This window comes from Chelon labrosus (assembly GCF_963514085.1).
Source record: "Chelon labrosus genome assembly, chromosome: 15".
NCBI lineage: Eukaryota > Metazoa > Chordata > Actinopteri > Mugiliformes > Mugilidae > Chelon > Chelon labrosus.
Genome location: NC_140348.1, coordinates 20,267,738 through 20,286,332, shown reverse-complemented (window position 1 = coordinate 20,286,332; position 18,595 = coordinate 20,267,738). Strand labels below are relative to the sequence as shown.

Here is an 18,595-nt window from a genome sequence, read left to right as displayed (position 1 = left end):
AAAGATTCTGCGAAGGGCAATGCTATAAAATAGTCAGGGAAAGGTCAAGAAAATTATACAGCACATTATGCAGCGTCTGAACGCTTCTAGCTCTGCCTCTAAAATATAGACAACACATGTAACCTCTAACTAATTACACATGCTATGTTCTTTGGACCGAATCTATTGTTCTCGCCTCCATCAACATTCCTCCAGTAATTCAGCCGTAATTCAAATGAGCTCGTCAGTTCTATTAGCAGAGCGGCTATCATTCAGAATCAGACGTGCCATCGATTAGCCGACTCTCCCCGTTGAGAGCCGTTACATTATTTGTCTCTGAAATGATATATATCCTGCAGCCAACATGAACCATATTTCCTGTTTTGGTCAAACAATGGCGGTATTGAATTGCGGATGGGTTATCTGTTTTTCTGTAATGGCATTCTGATTTAATTTGCAGCACGAGGGAAAGTGCAGTGCAATCAGTCTCTCTCAGGTAGAGGTTAGATTGGATAAGAATATAGCGCCATTGTCTCACAAAGCGAGGACACAAACACAGATATGGTGGTAGACGGGCCCTGCCACTTCCCTCCAGCTCCAGCTCTTTTAGTGGGATGTAGCCTGGTGCAACAGTGCCCCCTGGTGGAAACGCTTATTAGTTGAAATGAATTTGAAGCATTAGGGGGCAAATCCAGGTGTTTTTACAGGCTGAGAACAATTTTTATGTAATATGATTAGCAGGGTACCCTTAACTTAGCATTCGACTAAATATCAGATGGCGCACTCATTGCTAAATGCGTCAAAGTGACATCTAACAGAGCCACACAAATAAAAGTGCTTTTGCGCGCCCTGGCCTTGCAATGCCACGCTGGCACTGTCGCTGGCAAACACAACGAAGTGATGGAAGGATTCATTTGCCAGAATGGCCTTTTGCTACCGCACAATTAGCAGCAGAACAATGAGCACACTGAATATCCGAGTGCCACTTCACGGGGGAAGCCAAGTTGGTCTGCCACTCCGAACGGAGTCGGCCAGTTTGGCCCGGCGACTTCACTGGCCCTTGAGGCAAGTCATTGTCCTTCACAAGCAGCCGGCAGATGGGAGAGAAACGTAGCCAGGTGATGAGATGTCACTGATGGAGTAATATATATATATATGTGTTAGCATTAATATTTATTCATAGGTGGATATCTGGTCTCTTGTTGCAATAATCACCACAAAAAGTCTGCAAAGGAATGATGAATATATAAATGTAAGTACAAAGGAAGGGGTCAAAGAGTAGGACGACCGACTCGGACCAATAATTTGACATCTTATCCAAAACATATATTCAAAAACTAATACGGCGTGATATTATCTGACTATATCTATACATAAATGTATTTATGCAGATTATTCTTAGAGAAATTGTTTGTCATTTTGGTAAAACATGCTTCTTTGCTTTCTTTCTAAGAGTTACACAAAAGAAAGTCAAGACTGGTAGCCCAGTCATGATGACCAGATCGAGCATCCAGTTAGCTTAGCATCTAGCAGCTAGCACCTCTAAATAAAAACCTACTTCCCAAAATGTTGAGCTGTTCTATCAAAAACCAAGCACTGAGTGGGGTTTTATGTGTATGACTGGGTTCATGAATTCATGGCTCTAAGATTTGAACAGATACAAAAACAGACAGTGAAAGGATTCAAGCTGTGCAACTATCTACAGAAGTGAAGCAGCTGCTTTCCACAGCCAGAGCCACTTATTGTTCATAATCCACCTACATCTCGAGAGCCTTGAGTTTTTTTCCCCGCACACAGAGCTGTCATGAAAAGGATGCCCGCCTAACGTGCTATAAGAAGGTACAGATGCACCGGTCCTTGAAATATTAACAAGAAATGGGTGTGATGTCAGTAATCAATAGGCCGCCATTGATTTCAACATCCCCCGGCCGTGAAACAAGGTACCACTCATGTTGCTGTATGTCATTTACTGGAGATAATGTACAGCACAAAAAGGCTCTTAGGGACGGCATTATCTGTAATGCTCTTTACAGAATGACGCGCATGTAATGATCGAGCACAGCATGCGCTCATAGTGAAAAAAAATAAAAAGCATTTGACAGTGCTCACAGACCTTGATGGGGAAAAAAAGAGAAATAAATGCAGACGACAGGATGGCGAGTGTGATTCAGACCACAGGGTGTTGATTTCTGGGAAAGTGGCTCTGGAGGCAGGAAGTACGAAGACAGATGGCAACATGGCGCACCGATTCCCCTATGAGGCTTCACACACAACAAGAAATCCATTTATGAGATGGCTCTCTGAGTGTAATGCCACTAATTTGGGTCTGATGAAGAACACAGGAGCCGAGCGCCAGCGATGGCGACTTTCAGCCATCTCTAAAAGGATTTTTGAGAGGCCAGATGTGCCGCCGACGAATTTGATTGCGGGGGGGTTTTAAAAGGACATCTTATCAGGTTACACAGTATATAGACAGTTTTATAGTGAATGATTGCACAGTGACGGATACTCAGATGTTCATTACGTCAGCCACAAAATGAAATCACTGTAAATAAGAACAGTGGTAAATGCAGTTTTAAAGAGGTGCCTAGCGAGTACCCAGCAATATGCAGTATGAAATATTTAAAACTAACCCCCCTGTACACACTGAAGAATTAATAATTAGTATTTTGAAATAGCCCATTCTGCATTGTGAGCACTTTTAATGCTAAGGACAGAGTTGTTCTCCTGCATTTGAAACATGAAATCCAATTTCCCACCTGTTAAAGTGCTGACACATTGATTTTGTACAGAAAGTTCACGGACAGATTTATTTTTTTATTTTATTGAGAAATCACACAGATCAGGCTTCTTATATAAGGAGGATTGTGTGAATGGAACCAGTCCTTGAAGGTAATGAATTAATTATTGTGTATTTTTAGTCATAGGCTACATGTGTGCAAAAATCTCAAGAACTGTCAAATCAACAGCCATGAAGTTTTCTACAACACTTTCAGATCCCCATAGGACGAATCCTAGCGACTTTGATCATCCCCCTGGATTTTCTTTCTAACGCACGCTAGCTATTTTTAACAACTGCACTGTGATGACATCTGGTTCATAATGTCATATCCCCTCACACTTCATCTGCAACTGCAACTGGCTGAGTTTAGTGTTGAAAAAGTGTCATAGCATGCTAAAATGCTAAAACACAAAATTAGGATGGTTAAAGACACAATGCAGAACATTTGTCTCCTCCTTCTGGCAGTGAGAGTAATTACACAAACACTGTCGCCGCTTGCATCATCTGGGAGCTCACAGAGTAGCCGCTAGCATTTCCGCTTTTCCGCATTAACCACACCCACTTCTAATTTCTGACGAATCTCAGAATAGTTGACAGACAACAGGCGAGAAAAAAGTTCTGTCTGGTTGAGAACAAGCTGCGAGAAGCTTCTCACAGAGTATGTAACAGCCTTAAGCTTTAGCCTATTTTTCATAAACATTAAAAACTTTTGTTGGACACTTCCTAGAACTCATTTTATTCTTCCTAACCTAGAGAGACAGTATAGGACCTTGGTTACATTCGTCACTCTCCCTCTACTGTACTCCTAGCTATGTAGGCTAATCTGTCTCTTTCACAGCTCCAATGTTTATATATGGTACAGCAGCAGTGAAATGAGTTTGCAGCATGTCCTGACTGTGCAAATAGTAATTTAAGGTAAAAATCAAATAAGATAAGAAGAAATAAAAAGAAGTACTATGAAGAAGTATAAATGATAAGGGAATGAAAGAGACATACTATTACAACCAGATAAGGTGGTCTGTATTACAGACTTTCTAAAGTTAAATAAGATAAAAAAATTAAAAAAAATAGTTGCATATGGGTAATTCTGATAAGGAATTTAATAAATAACATAGTAAAGTGTTGCTATCACCGACATTGTTCACCTCTCAGGTACAGGAGCTGTGAAATTCATCGTGATTTACCTGGTGGTGACAGGGTTAATCAGCTTTGTGTCTGGTAAGTGGTTGAATGAAGTTCCATACTATAATTTTTTCTTATTGAATTTATTTTGTATGTGCATGCTTGCTGCATGATGGTCAAGTCACATGGACCATGTTAGCATAATGATTTAAGTGCAAACGTATGACTTCTGCAACTTCCGATTTTACTTTAACTTCTTATTAAAGGATAAAAAAAAAAGAGTTCCATGGTTGGACTGAGTAACAGAAATTTCTGGTGGTTTCACCTTTTCCATCAAATTCCTCCTATTGTCAGGGGCTCTTTTATTCATGAACCATGATATGTTCAACATGTGTAAGTGTAAGTGCAGATTTTTATTTTTTTTTCATATGAGACCATTTGGAGACTCCTGATTTAAAAAAAAAAAAGAGATGAAAATGTTAAATTCATCTTTGAGACGTACAACCTGGAGGGACCTTTTGCTCAAATGTGAACAAACCCACTCAGGCAGAAAAGAGGTTTAACAGCTCTCAAACACAAGACAGGGCGAGCTGATTGCGGAGAAGGAGGCAGAGTGTGTCTGCTTTTAGAGGCTGTGTTGGCTCAAGTGAAGCCAAACTGGACACAAATCATCTGGAGCACCATCCAGAGGGGTGGGCGTGTGGGTGGGTGGGAAGGCAGAGCAGATAAAACGAATCCTAAAAAGCTCCTGGCAGCTGAATAAAACAGCCCCAAAGGCTGTCTGTCATGGCACGGTGTTCAAGCGTTGGCCCCCTCTTTCTGTCGCTGGCTTTGTTCGTGTCCTGGTTTCACGCGGCTTTCATCTCACTGCCTGCCTCTCCCGTAGGTGCCTGCGTAATTACTACTGACACAAAGAGAAGGAAGCAAACATGAATCCGCAAACATTACAAAAGTAATTAATTCCTGTCCATTCGGTCTATCTTTCAACTCATCTGCCAGGTTGATGAGCTTGGCTTTTTTTTCCCCCAGCTTATTTATCTGCAACCTTGTTAAAGGAACGGAAAAAGAGTTTTGGGCTCATCTAATCACCACTGCCATCCTACTACCTGAATTTACCGTCACTTATCGTTTAAATTACGCAGTGAAGTCACTTTGTTTGATCCTTCCAGCTCGGAATATTCTCCTTTGTACCACAAACACCTCACTTTAGAGTCTTTAATAGCACGTGGAGCATGAATCCTATCTCATAGCTTCAGTGTGCAGGTGCAGAAGTAGACACTTCCCTCTAAATCATTTAAAAACCAAATAAAAATGTAACTTAACAGTGTTTTAAAAGAAGTGCCTGTCGGCGAGTATTCACCACAGTTGTGATGTATTTACCACAGCGATGAGGAGGACATTCGGATGTCTCTGTCCTTGGTTTGGACGCATCCATCTAGCAGTAAACAACATTAGCATCGGTGGTTGTGTTTTGCAGTCTTTAACTCAGACACGGTCACAGATAAAGACACAAACTCTGACGCAGATTGTGCAGTTTATATACTTCGCTTCTTTAAATGAAATCTTCTTTCTGAGAAATGCACTCTAACATCATGATTGCATCATCTCACACATGTCTTTCGTGCAGGCTTCAAATCGGCTCAACAGCTGGTCTGTCAGAAGGTGTCGTTTTTTCCGAAAGAAAACAGGGGAATAGCTGGCTGCACATGCTTTCAGAGGATCCTCCTGACACGCTGCAGCCTCCCCTGCTGCTCTGAAATGAACTGCTGAACTCCAGATGGGGCTGACTCTTTCATTTTTATTTATTTTTTTATTTTTTAAAGCTCTACCAGGTGAGCCTGCCCGTCGCGTCCTTGACCTTCAAAGCTGCGAGGTGAGGCCACGCCTCCACCAAGCATTTGGGGATTGGGAGGGGGCAGGAAGTTGACAAACGACTTTGCTGGGCTTTGCCAGTTGACAGCGTTGGCAGGCTGTCAGCGGAGAGAAGGCAATATCATTTGTGGCAAATTATCATCCCACGCAAAGTGACACAAGGCAGCGTAAGCCTTGTTGCTCTGACAGCTCCTTCAGCTGCCACAGAGCACACACACCTGCCAAGAAAAGAGCACACACGCCCACGAGCACCTCGCTTGTACTCACACGTGCCAGCAAAACTAACAACAAAACGCGCAAACCAGCACATCAATTTTACATAACGTCCACCAGCCAGAAAATAAATCTACTACGGTCTTTGGAGAAAACGGAGGGTTTCTTTTTGGAATAACAGTTGAAATAAAGATATTGAGAGATATTTTACAGGCAATTGATATGTAAACTGTACAGGAGCCCTTTTTTTTAACATTATATTGACAAGACATAGCAGGGAAACAGAATAAAATACACAAAAACAGCTGCGGTCACAGTAGAAATGAATAGCAAATCAGAAAATAAGTAAAAATAAAAAATCCTGTGATGTGTGATATTACTTCTGACAGCTCTGCTCTTGGGACACAACGGGCTGGGATATGTGAGGTGTAAATACAAGAAGAAGTGAAAATGGACGGATATCTCCGCTGAATATCTGGCTGACGTGGAGCAAAGTTAGTCGAGTCAGATGTCCCCGAGTTAAAGTGCATTTAATAAAGGGCGTTCTCATGTGAAACGAGTTTTATGTAACAGGTGCACAAGAGGAGCTCGGGGGATGGACGAACCGTAGGTGTTTGTTGTGAAGAGGATCCGATCGCCTCTGCTGAGCCGGAGCTGCGTGAAAGAGGTGTTTTCCTTTAAACGAGAGCTGTGATATAATGATTATATAGTGATTAAACCTTTTTCTTGCCGTTTATGCAGAAAAAAAATAAATAACTTTCACATGGCAACAGCATCCAGTGATGATGATTCAAACGGGTTGCTTCACAAGCTCTAATCAGGGCGACCTCAAAAGCAGGATGCACTGAAAATATCTAGGGTAAATGTAAATTTGGCAACACCCAGGATTTTAGAAAAAAATAAATAAATTAAGAAATCTGGCAACACACTGATAATTAAAATATGTTGATCATCAGACAGTTTTAATATTTGCCCTTATGGGAAAATATCAAATATGTTTTAGGAATCAGATTTTGAGTCTTTGAGGCTTCCTGTTTGTTGGAAAATCCACAAAGTCCAAGAACTTGTGTAGACAACAAGGCGTACAGCAGCTGAATGGGTTATATGGTAAGTTTAAAGGACCATCGGAAGGATTTTTCATTTGTTTTTATTATTTTTTTTAATCATTCACTGCACCTAACTCATTTATTGCAATGGATATTAAGTCTAGTGGTGTATGGCTAGATGGGATTAGAAGCCATTTCCACACATGATCCTCAGACAAAGTCTCTGGAGGGGGGTTGACTATATGTCTGCCGTTGTCACATTTTGGCTGCATTGAATGGTGAGGCTGCAGGAAACAAAATAACTCCCATAAAAACTTGCAAAAATCAGGAATCGGGAATAAAAAGTGCTGCAGTTGTGAGTCCCCCCCAAAAAAACACAGAGAACAAAGGAAGAGGCAGGGCTCTATATATACACATGGGCAGAGGGGTTGACAAGACACAGGTGAAACTGATGAGGCCGGAGCACACAAGGAGAAACCAATCCAACAATTAAAAGGGGCAAAAACCCAAGCAAGACAATAAACAAAGGAAATCAAGAAACAAGGTCACAGAAAAAAATAACTTTCAAAGCTCTAAAACTGTGACGGCAGCACCAACAAAATCTTGGAAATCTTACACAGACAGGTAAGAGTATGGGAGAGAGCCAGACTCTGTGCACCATCATCAACACATCCTCTAGTTTGCTGTGAATTCTCCAGATAATTACCTTCTTCTGTCGGACATTGCAAAGATTTTGTGCTAGAGACCTGGCAGGATAGAGTCTGTTAGATGTCCGATCCGGCTGATTTTTTTTGTTCTCGAATACCTCAAGTCAGTGTCCGGAAAATGTTGGGGCTGCTGTGTATGGTAAAAGTGTTGTTGGAAAACAGACTGATGTAAAACTGAAACAATCAGCTGATTCTGCTAATTTTCCAGTGGCTTTACCGCCATTTTCATATTCCCCGTAGCCATTGGATCCACTGTCAGAGCAGCCTTAAGATCTCTCTGTTATCTGTGATAGAAAAGTGTAGATTTAAACTGCATTTCAACACGATTATATTGAAGCTATGCTGTTCCAGTAGTCTTAGGAGTCTCCTAAATCATTTTAAAGCTGCACAGAAATGGAAAATCTAAAACTCTTAGTATGGGCCTTTAACCGACACTGGCAGTGTTCCTCATGTGGAGCGGACAGTGGCAGGATGTGGTTCTGGAGAGGTGGAAAGTCCAGAGCAAAAGCCAAGTGGGGCCTCCGGCGAGGCAAAGCATGTGGTCATGCTCCAGTTAACTGGAGTTCACCAGAGGTTAAGAGGGACAACTTAACAGAAACTTCTGAAATACATGCATAGTCAGGGGAGATCAACGCTATCCGACGGCTCAAATGCATCCTAAGCTGTCATTTTGATTTTTGACGTCTGCTGGCGGGGAAGTAGTTTCGTCTTTGCAGCACGGCCGAGTCCTAAAAACACACGGAGCAAAACAAACTCCGGTTGCTGCTTCTGAAACGAGGCTACGCACAGGGTGATCATTTGCTCCGACCCCTGGGTCCACGGGGAGGCACTCTGACTTGTGAGTCCATTTTACCCCTGGCTACACGGTTCAGGCCACTGACAGAGCGCCGCTTCAGTGCCCACATTGCTCTCAGAGGAAGCGACCTCAATACATCCAATAACCCTGCTTGCAGAAGCACGACAGCTGCAGAAGATTGGAAACTCACCAGGTTTCTTATCTAAGATGCAGCTAAAATGAGGGAGCGCATTGTTTTGGTGGAGTAAATGTCAGGAGAGGGCTGGCTTCAGGTTCTCTCATGCAGCTGATATCTAAATAACATCTCGACTAAAGGAAAGAAACGTTCGGCTTGTAACCTGTTGATAATTATCAGAGACATATATTTTGAATCATGATGAACTGAATGTGGACAGTTTTATCTCTAAACCCAAATAATAGACCCAAATTGCCAAGCATTAGCAAATATACTAGAGCAGATAAAGAGCCAAATATCTTCCTATCTAGGTTGGCGAACCTTGGACTTACAATACAGTCATCAGATTGACAAAAAGGCTCCAAACCATAGGATGTTTCTCCATAAATATCTATCTGTTGCGCTGTCAATTGGCTCTGCTGCCACAAAGTGGCTGAAGAAATCTATTAATGCTGGCTGTAGTGCTATTCCCAGTCAACAAGGGAATCAGAGTGTTTATTTCAGCATCTTATCCTCCTTCCTGCTGCAGCTGATGAGACAGAAATCAGCCAGGTTATTCAGGCTACATGTAGCCAGTCCCCGCACCTATGGCCTCTCTCCACTTGCACCAAGCACCGCGGTGATTGTTGAGGTAACACACCGAGCCGCAGGAGCCAATTTGTGCTGATTACCGTGGCCTCTGTGACTGCGTGCGCCACGTCCAGGTGATTGTGTGGGATCCTGCGTTTGGCACTTGTTACTGTTGTTTTCCACAGAGATGCTAATCATCCAGCATGCGCCGGAGGCATGATTAAATGTCACACGGCTCCCTCAGCTTTGGCCCTCTCACTGTGAATAAACCTTTCTCACCCACAGGCTGTGGAGGCCTGGCGTCTGCAGCCATGCTCTGAACGTGCTGGGGCTACGCAGAGCCACAGCTCCCCCTACAGGCCAAAGAACGACAAGCAATCAGGTCATCCCAACCACAGCTATTACAAAGATGATCATTAAAAAGATTTGTTTGATTCTTGTTTCACTAATCCCCAAGCAAACAGATATTACTTAAAATATGACAGTTTCCCTAGTGTATATATAGTTTGATAAGCATTGTGTAACAATATTAGAAAATAGTTAATTACCACTGTAATGTGAGCATAAGTCAAACTGCTGATTTATATGAATCAAATAGTCAGATGATATAAAAATTAAACAAGCATCTGCAGTAAAATCCTTCACCTTGCAAATACAAAAAGCCTGACAACCAGTCTATGAGTGGGTTTAAAATAACATTTATTCAGTTGCTTACACAAACCAAGAGGCATGATCATATAGGACATATTGAAATTGTTTAAAGTGTTTTTTTTTTAGTTCCGCACCCACACGGAAGATGAACCCCTGTTGACATGAATACAAGTGGAGCTAAGGCACAAAGTTAATCTACATTGTGGCCGCAGTGAGACATGAATGATGAACTCAAGATGAAAAGAACTGTTTGTTTTGTAAGGCATCAAACATAATCTCTCGACTTCTGCTGGAAAATGTTTTGTACAGTCAGGTTTTTGTATTTTATTGTCTGGTCTTGTTACATGATCTAGACATTAAGAGGATTAATAATGTATCATGTTCCCTCAGGTCTCACACTATACAATGCCTCCCTGTGAGGAAACAACAGGACTTTGGTCAATGCTGCTAACACTGTGTAATTTTCTACACAGCATTATTTATTCATATTATATAACTTAAATATCTTTTATATCTGTTATCTATATATCTGTTTCTATGTGATGAAGCTCCGTCTTTCCCACGGGATAATCTAATTTAAAGTGGACCACCTATTTCAAAAGTAGACATTGAAGATTAAGCACATGATGACATCAGAAACCGCAAATTGAAATGCAAGACCTAAAAAAAAAAAACAACACCAAAAAACTTTTGCATTGCTGCCTTTCTGCGGACATTCATTGACATAATTCCCTAATGGAAACTATCACAGCTACAGTTAAACATAATGTGAAACAATAAGAGGTGTAACTGTGGATCTAGCTCATGGTCCACCTTCAAACTCAATGCCTCTTTGTTTGAGATCATGAAAAAATAAAAAGAAATCCGCAAAGACCTCAGAAAGACCATCGTGGATTTCTTTAAGAGCAGTTTCCTAATGCCTGAAGGGTACAAGGTTCGTCTGTACAAACAATGCTACACAAGTATAAATGACCCTGTAGCCAATCTGTCTCCTATAGATGAACATACTTTGGTACAAAAAGTTGAAATCAATCGCAGAACAGCAAAGGACACAAGAGGAAATGGGTACAAAAATATCTACACGCATAGAAGAAACCACTGCTGTAAATCTGTCATTAAGAAGACAGACTATCAATCGTAGCTGCATGTGGAGACAAAGAACTTTAATGTCAACTGTTAACTGTTTGGCTCTAATAACCAGCAATATGTCTGGACAAAAAAAGCAGGAGCCTTGCAAGTTAAAGAACACCATCTATACTGTGAAGCACGAGGGTGGCAGCATCATGTTGCACGGGTGCTTCGCAACAGGAGGAACTGGAGAACTTGACAAAATAGATGCCATAACATAACAAAGGAAGACTATATGGACACATTTAGGCAACATCTCAAGACATAACCCAGGAAGTTGTCACAAGAATAAAAAGTTAAGGCACAATGGCATAAGGACAACGACATCGAGTCGTCACGAAGCCCTGACCTCTATAAAATAGCAAAAATGTCTATGAGCAAGGAGGCTATTGGGATAACATTCCTTCAAGAAGCTTGTGGAAGGTTACCAGAAACATTTTACACAAGTTAAACAATAGAAAGGCAATACTACTAAATACTAACAAAGACTATGTAAACTGCTGAATGACTAGGAATACGATGATAGAAGTAAATGTTTCTCTAGAACTATTCTGTAAATTGTGGGGAAAAAACAGATGTAAATGTATTTGGCTTTAACCTGCCCTCTGAGAAGATGCGACCAAATGTCCTCGTATTCCAAAAATGTCCTAAAAGTAAAATAAGTCCCCACAAAGGTCGCAGCACAAGAATGTGTACACACAAAACGTGATGCCATTCACCATTTTACATTAAGCCGAGTAAAAGCAAAAAAAAAAAGTAAAGTAAAAAAGTATTAAAAAAAAAAAAAAGCAATCAGGTCAACAAAGAAAGATGTTTTTACAAGTCAATAAACATTCTTTACATTCAAGGCCTCACCAAAAAAGTTCACATAAATCTAATTAATCAGATGGAGTAGACCTTGGTGGAAAAAAATAGGTTACAAATGTAAATATGGTTCTATGATCCCAACATATCTGTTAGGAAGAATAAAATAGAACCGAGGAAGCATCCATGACAATTTCATGATGCTTCAGATTAAAAAAAGAAACAGATAAAGACTGTGCCTGTTCCCTTACTGGAGAGAGCTGAAAGAACGTAAGAGACTACAGGCATAAGCTCTGATCTTAGGCTAAAGAGCTAGAGAGCTTACATCGATCAGCCACAGCATTAAAACCACAGGAGAAGTAAATAACATCTTGTGACTATACAATGTTCTCCAGGGAAACGTTTGGACCTGGCATTGGATGTTACTTAGATATGTAGCACCCACTTAGAGCAGACCAATTACATAGCCCATAGCAATGACACTCCTTGATGGCAGTATGCAAAAGTAAAAAACATACTTTTGCAATTATTTTAAGATATCAAGCGGAACTATTTCCTGGAGCATACAGTATATGGGACTTGATTTAAAATAAAATCTTTTTTTTGCAATTCACATTGTTCTGCTACCACGACGTACAATTTCTCGAGCGTTGAGTCTGTGAGTGCACTCATCTAGGTCAGCCTTGATCTTAGTCGCTTCGGGTCGGTCTTCTGGCTTTGCACGGAGCATCGACTTGATAATGATGTACTGCAGCGTAAAAATACCAATTGGACAACAGTTAAGAAAATGTTATACAAAGGATTTGTTTAAAAACGTAACCAGTCAAAACTGCACTATTTCTCACCAAGGTAAATTATTGAAATGAATGAATAACTGTTGAGACAGGGCAAACAGATATATCTCCCGCCTCCTCTGCTGGTAAAACTATCCCTTAACCCATTCATATTTGCTAACACGTTGACAAAATGATGACGTACCTCTTCAGTGAAACTGTCTTCAAATCCTTTGGGAAGTTGTTGTCTTCTGATGTCGGCCCACATCTAAAATTCATGCAGGGATAAAAAGAAAACATGTAACCAACTTGACAAGTTGCTCAGTTATGCTCTGCTGAACGGTTGTTGTTGAAATAAAAACATAATTAGGAGTTCTTGTTTACTTTTTATAAAGCGCTTTCTGTAACTTACCGCAACTTTTTCATGATTAGTGGAAATTTTCCGAAGAAGCTCAAAGTAGATCAGCCCCAAAGGAAATATATCAACCTTTCTGTCGTAAGTCTTCTCGCTCTTCTGTTATAAAATAAAAATACAGCAAACAAAAACCAACACAAAAGCACAATATTTCTGTTTCATTTGTTTGACTGTAGAAAGTGGCACTGTATAAATCTGACCTGCTCAGGAGCCATGTAACTTGGAGTTCCTGTGGACGCTGTTCTCTCAATCTGGTTCCCATCCTCATCATTCTCAGAAGTCACCAGACCAAAGTCTCCGATCTTCACTTTTCCATCCCGGTCAAACATGATGTTGGCCGGCTAACCAGACGAAACAAACATACATCTGGCTTCATGACCGTGTAGTAATGAACTAGACTTAGTGCAGCCACCAACCAGTCAGAATTTAGCTCACATCCATATCCCATAGGACAGGAATTTAATTAGACTGCTTTTTCAAAAGATTATGTGCTGACAATGACCCTTTTGGATATCAGATGTCATTACTCTAATTGTTTTATCCTATTTGTTGGATCACAGCAGCACACACATACTGTCACCTCCCTTCCATTATCAAAGTTCTGGGTCGGCTTACCTTCCCAGAACCTCTCATGTGTCTGTGAGCTCACGGTTAGTCGTCCAATAAACTACAGCAAGCTTAGAAATAAGACTTCTTCTTCAACAAGAGGCACAATAATAAACACACCACAGCCATCTCCCACCTCCTCTGGTGTACGATGGGGTTCCGTCCTAGGTCCAGTCCTCTTTATCATTTACCTCCTCCCCCTTGATCACATATTCCATAAATACAATACCCACCTTCCTCTGTGACTGCCTCCAGGAAATCGAGACTTGGTTCTCCTCCAACTTTCTCAAATTCAACAGTGACAAAACTGAGGTTCTCCTCATTGGTTCTGAATCCCCCCTATCAATAGCCAATAGTTTCTCCATCACCACTGACAGCTCCTCTGTCTCCCCCCTCCCCTCAAGTCAAGAGTCTGGGCGTCGTCCTGGACGGCACTCTGTCTTTCCATTCTCACCATAATAAAATTACCCTGCATATTTCCATCTGCGCAATATCAACCGTCTCCGCCCGTCCCTCACCGCCGACAACACCGCCATCGTGGTCCATTCCCTCGTCACCTCCTGCCTGGATTACTGCAACTCACTTCTCACTGGTCTCCCCCTCTGTAAATTACAGCTTGTTCAAAATGCTGCTGCCCGGATTATCACCAGGACCCCTTCTTCTCATCACATCACCCCTGTTCTCCAGCAGGTTCACTGGCTTCCCATCGCACGCCACATCACCTATAAAATCCTCCTCTTAACATTTAAAGTCCTCCGCAACCTCGCCCCTCCTTATCTGACTGAACTTCTCCACATCAACACACATTTTGAAAGGCGCCTATAAATAAAATGTATTATTATTATTAAATCTATGGTTTCCACTAAGAGGATTTAAGACTTCATTGGGGTCAAAATGTATGTTGTTTCTTTGATCACAGCCTGTAGACACATGGGCCAGTATTATCCATTTTGTCTCACCTTCAGGTCCCTGTGGATGAACTTCTTGGAGTGAATGTATTCGACTCCGCTCACAATTTGCTGGATAATGTTCAGACTTTCTTCTCTTCGCTTGGAGTCTTTCGGAGATTCCTTCATATTCTTCTTGTCAATCCACCCTCCAAGTGTTTCGGCATTACATAACTCCATCTGAATATAGAGGTACTTTACAGATGCACCACCGGAGGACCTAAAAGACGGACAAAGGGAAGAAAATGAACCACTAGTAAATAAGGTAATTAAGAAGTGATGAGACTTACTGAGAAGTGCCTGAGCTGTCATCTGTACTGTCCGACTGGACTACTGAATCCCCTATAAACCAGGTGTAGTATCGAACAATGTGGCAGTGGTTGAGGTCTGACAAGGCCTTCACCTCTCGTAGAGCGTTTCTGGGCAAGAAAATAGACAAGTGGACACTTTCAGCTTGTATTTCTTATCTATACAGTGAAATATATGAATGAACGTTTGACTTACTCTTTGTAGGGGACAGTCTTCATAGCATAATATTTCTTCAACTTTTTATCCATCACCTTGTCAACTCGACCATAACCTCCTTTGCCGAGGGTTTCTATCCAGTCAAATCTTGATTTGTTACTGATGAACAAAATGTATTTGTTATTGAAAATTGAATTTTAATATTCAAATTCCAAATTAAAAAAACAAGAAATACTGTAACATGATTATATTGCAGGTATTTTTTATTTTCCATACCTTTCTGAATTGGTCTCCTCACGGGGACTGTTTCCTGGATCCATCTCTTTAGGACGCTTTATATCCTTAGTGAAAAAAATGAATCATCTTATAGAGCTAAAAAGACAACAACTTAAGTCGCAGCTTACACCCACGTAAGTCTGTCAAGAATCACATAACACATCAGTTTAGATGTAGAGGGAATTTAATAAAAGGTGAATGTGCAGAACATTAACATGTTGTTGCTTTCTGTATATAAAATTACTTAATGATTTAACCTTTTTTTAAGGTCACAGTGACTTTGACCATCAAATTCTAATCAGTTCTTCAGCTACTCTAGAGAAATTACTTTGAATCGTTCACAAAAATGGGTGGAATGGCTGAAAAAAGTGCGTATAACTATCTCTGAATGGCACTTACCGTCTTTTGGTATTCTCATGAGGAATTTGTTGCTTTTTAAATCTAAATATGATATAAAATAATACACAGACCCATATTAAATTTTCTGAAATATTGTGGAGGTAAATCAATGGTTAATAGACAGTAGACGACCAAACGTATTATTTCGCATTGTTCTAAAGCAGGGGTATTCAACGTTTTACAGGCCAAGGACCCCCAAACTGATGGAGAGATGGAGCGGGGACCCCCTACTTATGTATATGTGTATTTAAAGACGTTTAAATTTATGGAAAAAAAATAAAAATGCGCGACCCCCTTGCAGTACCTCCGCGGACCCCCTAGGTGTCGCAAACCCCCTGTTGAAAACCTCTGCTCTAAAGAATTCCTTACAATATTCCTTTAAAATATGACACTGTGTCTACCGAAGAGAATTATTCAGAGTCTTGAAAGGCAGAACAGTTTCATTTGTATAACACATTTTCATACACAGAAGTACCTCTAAGTGCTTGACACAAAATGGTTTTTAAAAGGCACAGAGTAAACAATAAAATGGTAATAACTGACCTGAACTTTGGGTTTGCTTGGTGAATCAGAAGTCACTACCATGCGGTTTAATTTGTGATTACAGATATCCCTGAGAAAACACAAAGTGAGACATGAGTAAAAACTATTTGACAACTCCAGCATTACCAAGTGTCATTTCCTTACAGTGGTATTTGTGGTTTGGAAGGCCTGGCTGATGCACCATCATCAGAAGACACCATAACCTGAAACACACATTGAAAGCTTTTAGGTGATGTTCTTAAACCCTTCAAATGTGTATTGTCAAGTGTTTCAGTTAAACCAGGACAGACTCTGCTCTGACATCCTGTACCTCTGTAGTTTTGCGGCCACGTGTCTCGTCGTATTGCAGCTTGGCTCTGACTCTTTTCTGATCAACCTTTGCAGGAGGATTTTCTGCATTTTCTGCAACATTTTTTTTCTGAAAGGAAAAAATAAAAACACACTTTTTATCGTTCAGGGCAAAAATGAGAAACATGTAATGAAACGTGCTTTGTTTATGGCCACAGTCGCATCACTTCAGTGGAGACAAATCTTACCGCTAGTCCCCGATTTTCCTTGCCATCCAAAATTCTCAGGGCAAATGTAACCATCTTTTGGTCTTTTCATGAGGATTTTGTTGCTTTTTAAATCAAAATTAATATATAATAAAAAAGAATACATAGACCCATATTAAATTTCCTAAAATATTGTGGAGGTAAATCAAAGCTTAATAGACAGTAGACGGCCAAACGTATTGTTTTTCATTGTTCTAAAGAATTCCTTACAATATTCCTTTAAAATATGACACTGTGTCTCTTATACAGAGGAGAATCGTTTGAATCAAACAAATGTGCCACCCAATTCTTGTTGCAGGCCCTCACAGTTAAAGATTGACCCCTTGACGCCTAGTGTCGCGAATTTGCGACGCACTGTTTCCGCTCAGACTGCAGCCGAAATAGCGCATGTAATACTCCAATGACGGTTTGTGCACATTCAAATAATTCCTAGGAACCTTTTGCAAGCACTAGTTTCTCGTAGGACCGGTAGGAGTGGTAAGCAAAAACACAAATAATTAATTTCTTTATATAATTGAAAAATCAATTCAGGCATTAAGGTGTTAAGGGGCTTTCCCTCAGGTTCCCAGTATTTGCTGTGGATCCACGAGACAGAAATACTTTACTCATACTACAGGATTTCACAAAATTTTGGAGGGTTAAATTCTATGTTTTGACTCAGATATGAACTCATCAGAAAATTTAAAGGCAGAACAGTTTCATTTGTATAACACGTTTTCATACACAGAAGTACCTCTAAGTGCTTGACACAAAATGTTTTTTAAAAGGCACAGCGTAAACAATAAAATGGTAATAACTGACCTGAACTTTGGGTTTGCGTGGTGAAACAGAAGTCATTACCATGCGGTTTAATTTGTCATTACAGATATCCCTGAGAAAACACAAAAATATACATGAGTAAAACTATTTGACAACTCCAACATTACCAAATGTCATTTCCTTACAGTGGTTTTCGTGGTTTGGAAGGCCCGGCTGATGCACCATCATCAGAAGACACCATAACCTGAAACACACATTGAAAGCTTTTAGGTGATATTCTTAAACCCTCCAAATGTGTATTGTCCAGTGTTTCAGTTAAACCAGGACAGACTCTGCTCTGACATCCTGTACCTCTGTAGTTTTGTGGCCACATGTCTTGTCGTATTGCAGCTTGGCTCTGACTCTTTTCTTATCAACCTTTGCAGGAGGATTTTCTGCATTTTCCTTCTGAAAGGAAAAAATAAAAAAACGCCTTTTATAGTTCAGAAAAAAAATAGAAACATTTAATGAAACGTGCTTTGTTTATGGCCACAGTTGCACCACTTTAGTGGAGACAAATCTTACCACGGGTCCCCAATTTTCCTTGCCATCCAAACTTCTCAGGGCAGATTTAGCTGCATTCTGCCTGGCTTCCCACTCGGTCTCGCCCACACCAACGGGATATTCTTGACCACTGATCACGGCCCTCATAGTTACTCTGATGAAGAAATGTAAAACTTTTCATTAACATTATGGATGTACAGTACGCATCTGAGCCTGTGATTTGGCGACGTGTCCAGGTCGTACCACGTCTCTCGCCTAACGATAGCTGTAATGGGCTCCAGACCCCATGTGACCTTCTAGAGCAGGGGTGTCAAACACACGGTTTGTGGGCCAAAACCGGCCCAGCAGAGTGTCTAACCTGGCCCACAGCAAGTATTTGGAAAGTGAAGACTGAATCGATTTTGATAAAATTTTATTGCACAGAAAACAGAGAGCTGCTGTTTCTTTTTCTTTTTGGAAACTAAAACAAA

At 40.7% G+C, this 18,595-nt stretch overlaps 1 protein-coding gene across 1 annotated transcript; it reads right to left on the bottom strand.

The window, feature by feature from the left end:
* Positions 1–10,541: 10,541 nt before the first annotated feature.
* LOC311500622 (interferon-induced, double-stranded RNA-activated protein kinase-like) lies at positions 10,542–15,369 on the bottom strand. Its single transcript, XM_084562134.1, has 6 exons — positions 15,328–15,369; positions 14,599–15,210; positions 13,234–13,374; positions 13,031–13,132; positions 12,824–12,886; positions 10,542–12,593 (listed from the first exon to the last, which is right to left on the bottom strand). The coding sequence occupies exons 2-6, from the start codon at positions 14,896–14,898 to the stop codon at positions 12,456–12,458; spliced, it is 744 nt and encodes a 247-aa protein (XP_084418260.1). The 5' UTR covers positions 14,899–15,210; positions 15,328–15,369; the 3' UTR covers positions 10,542–12,455.
* Positions 15,370–18,595: the final 3,226 nt, after the last annotated feature.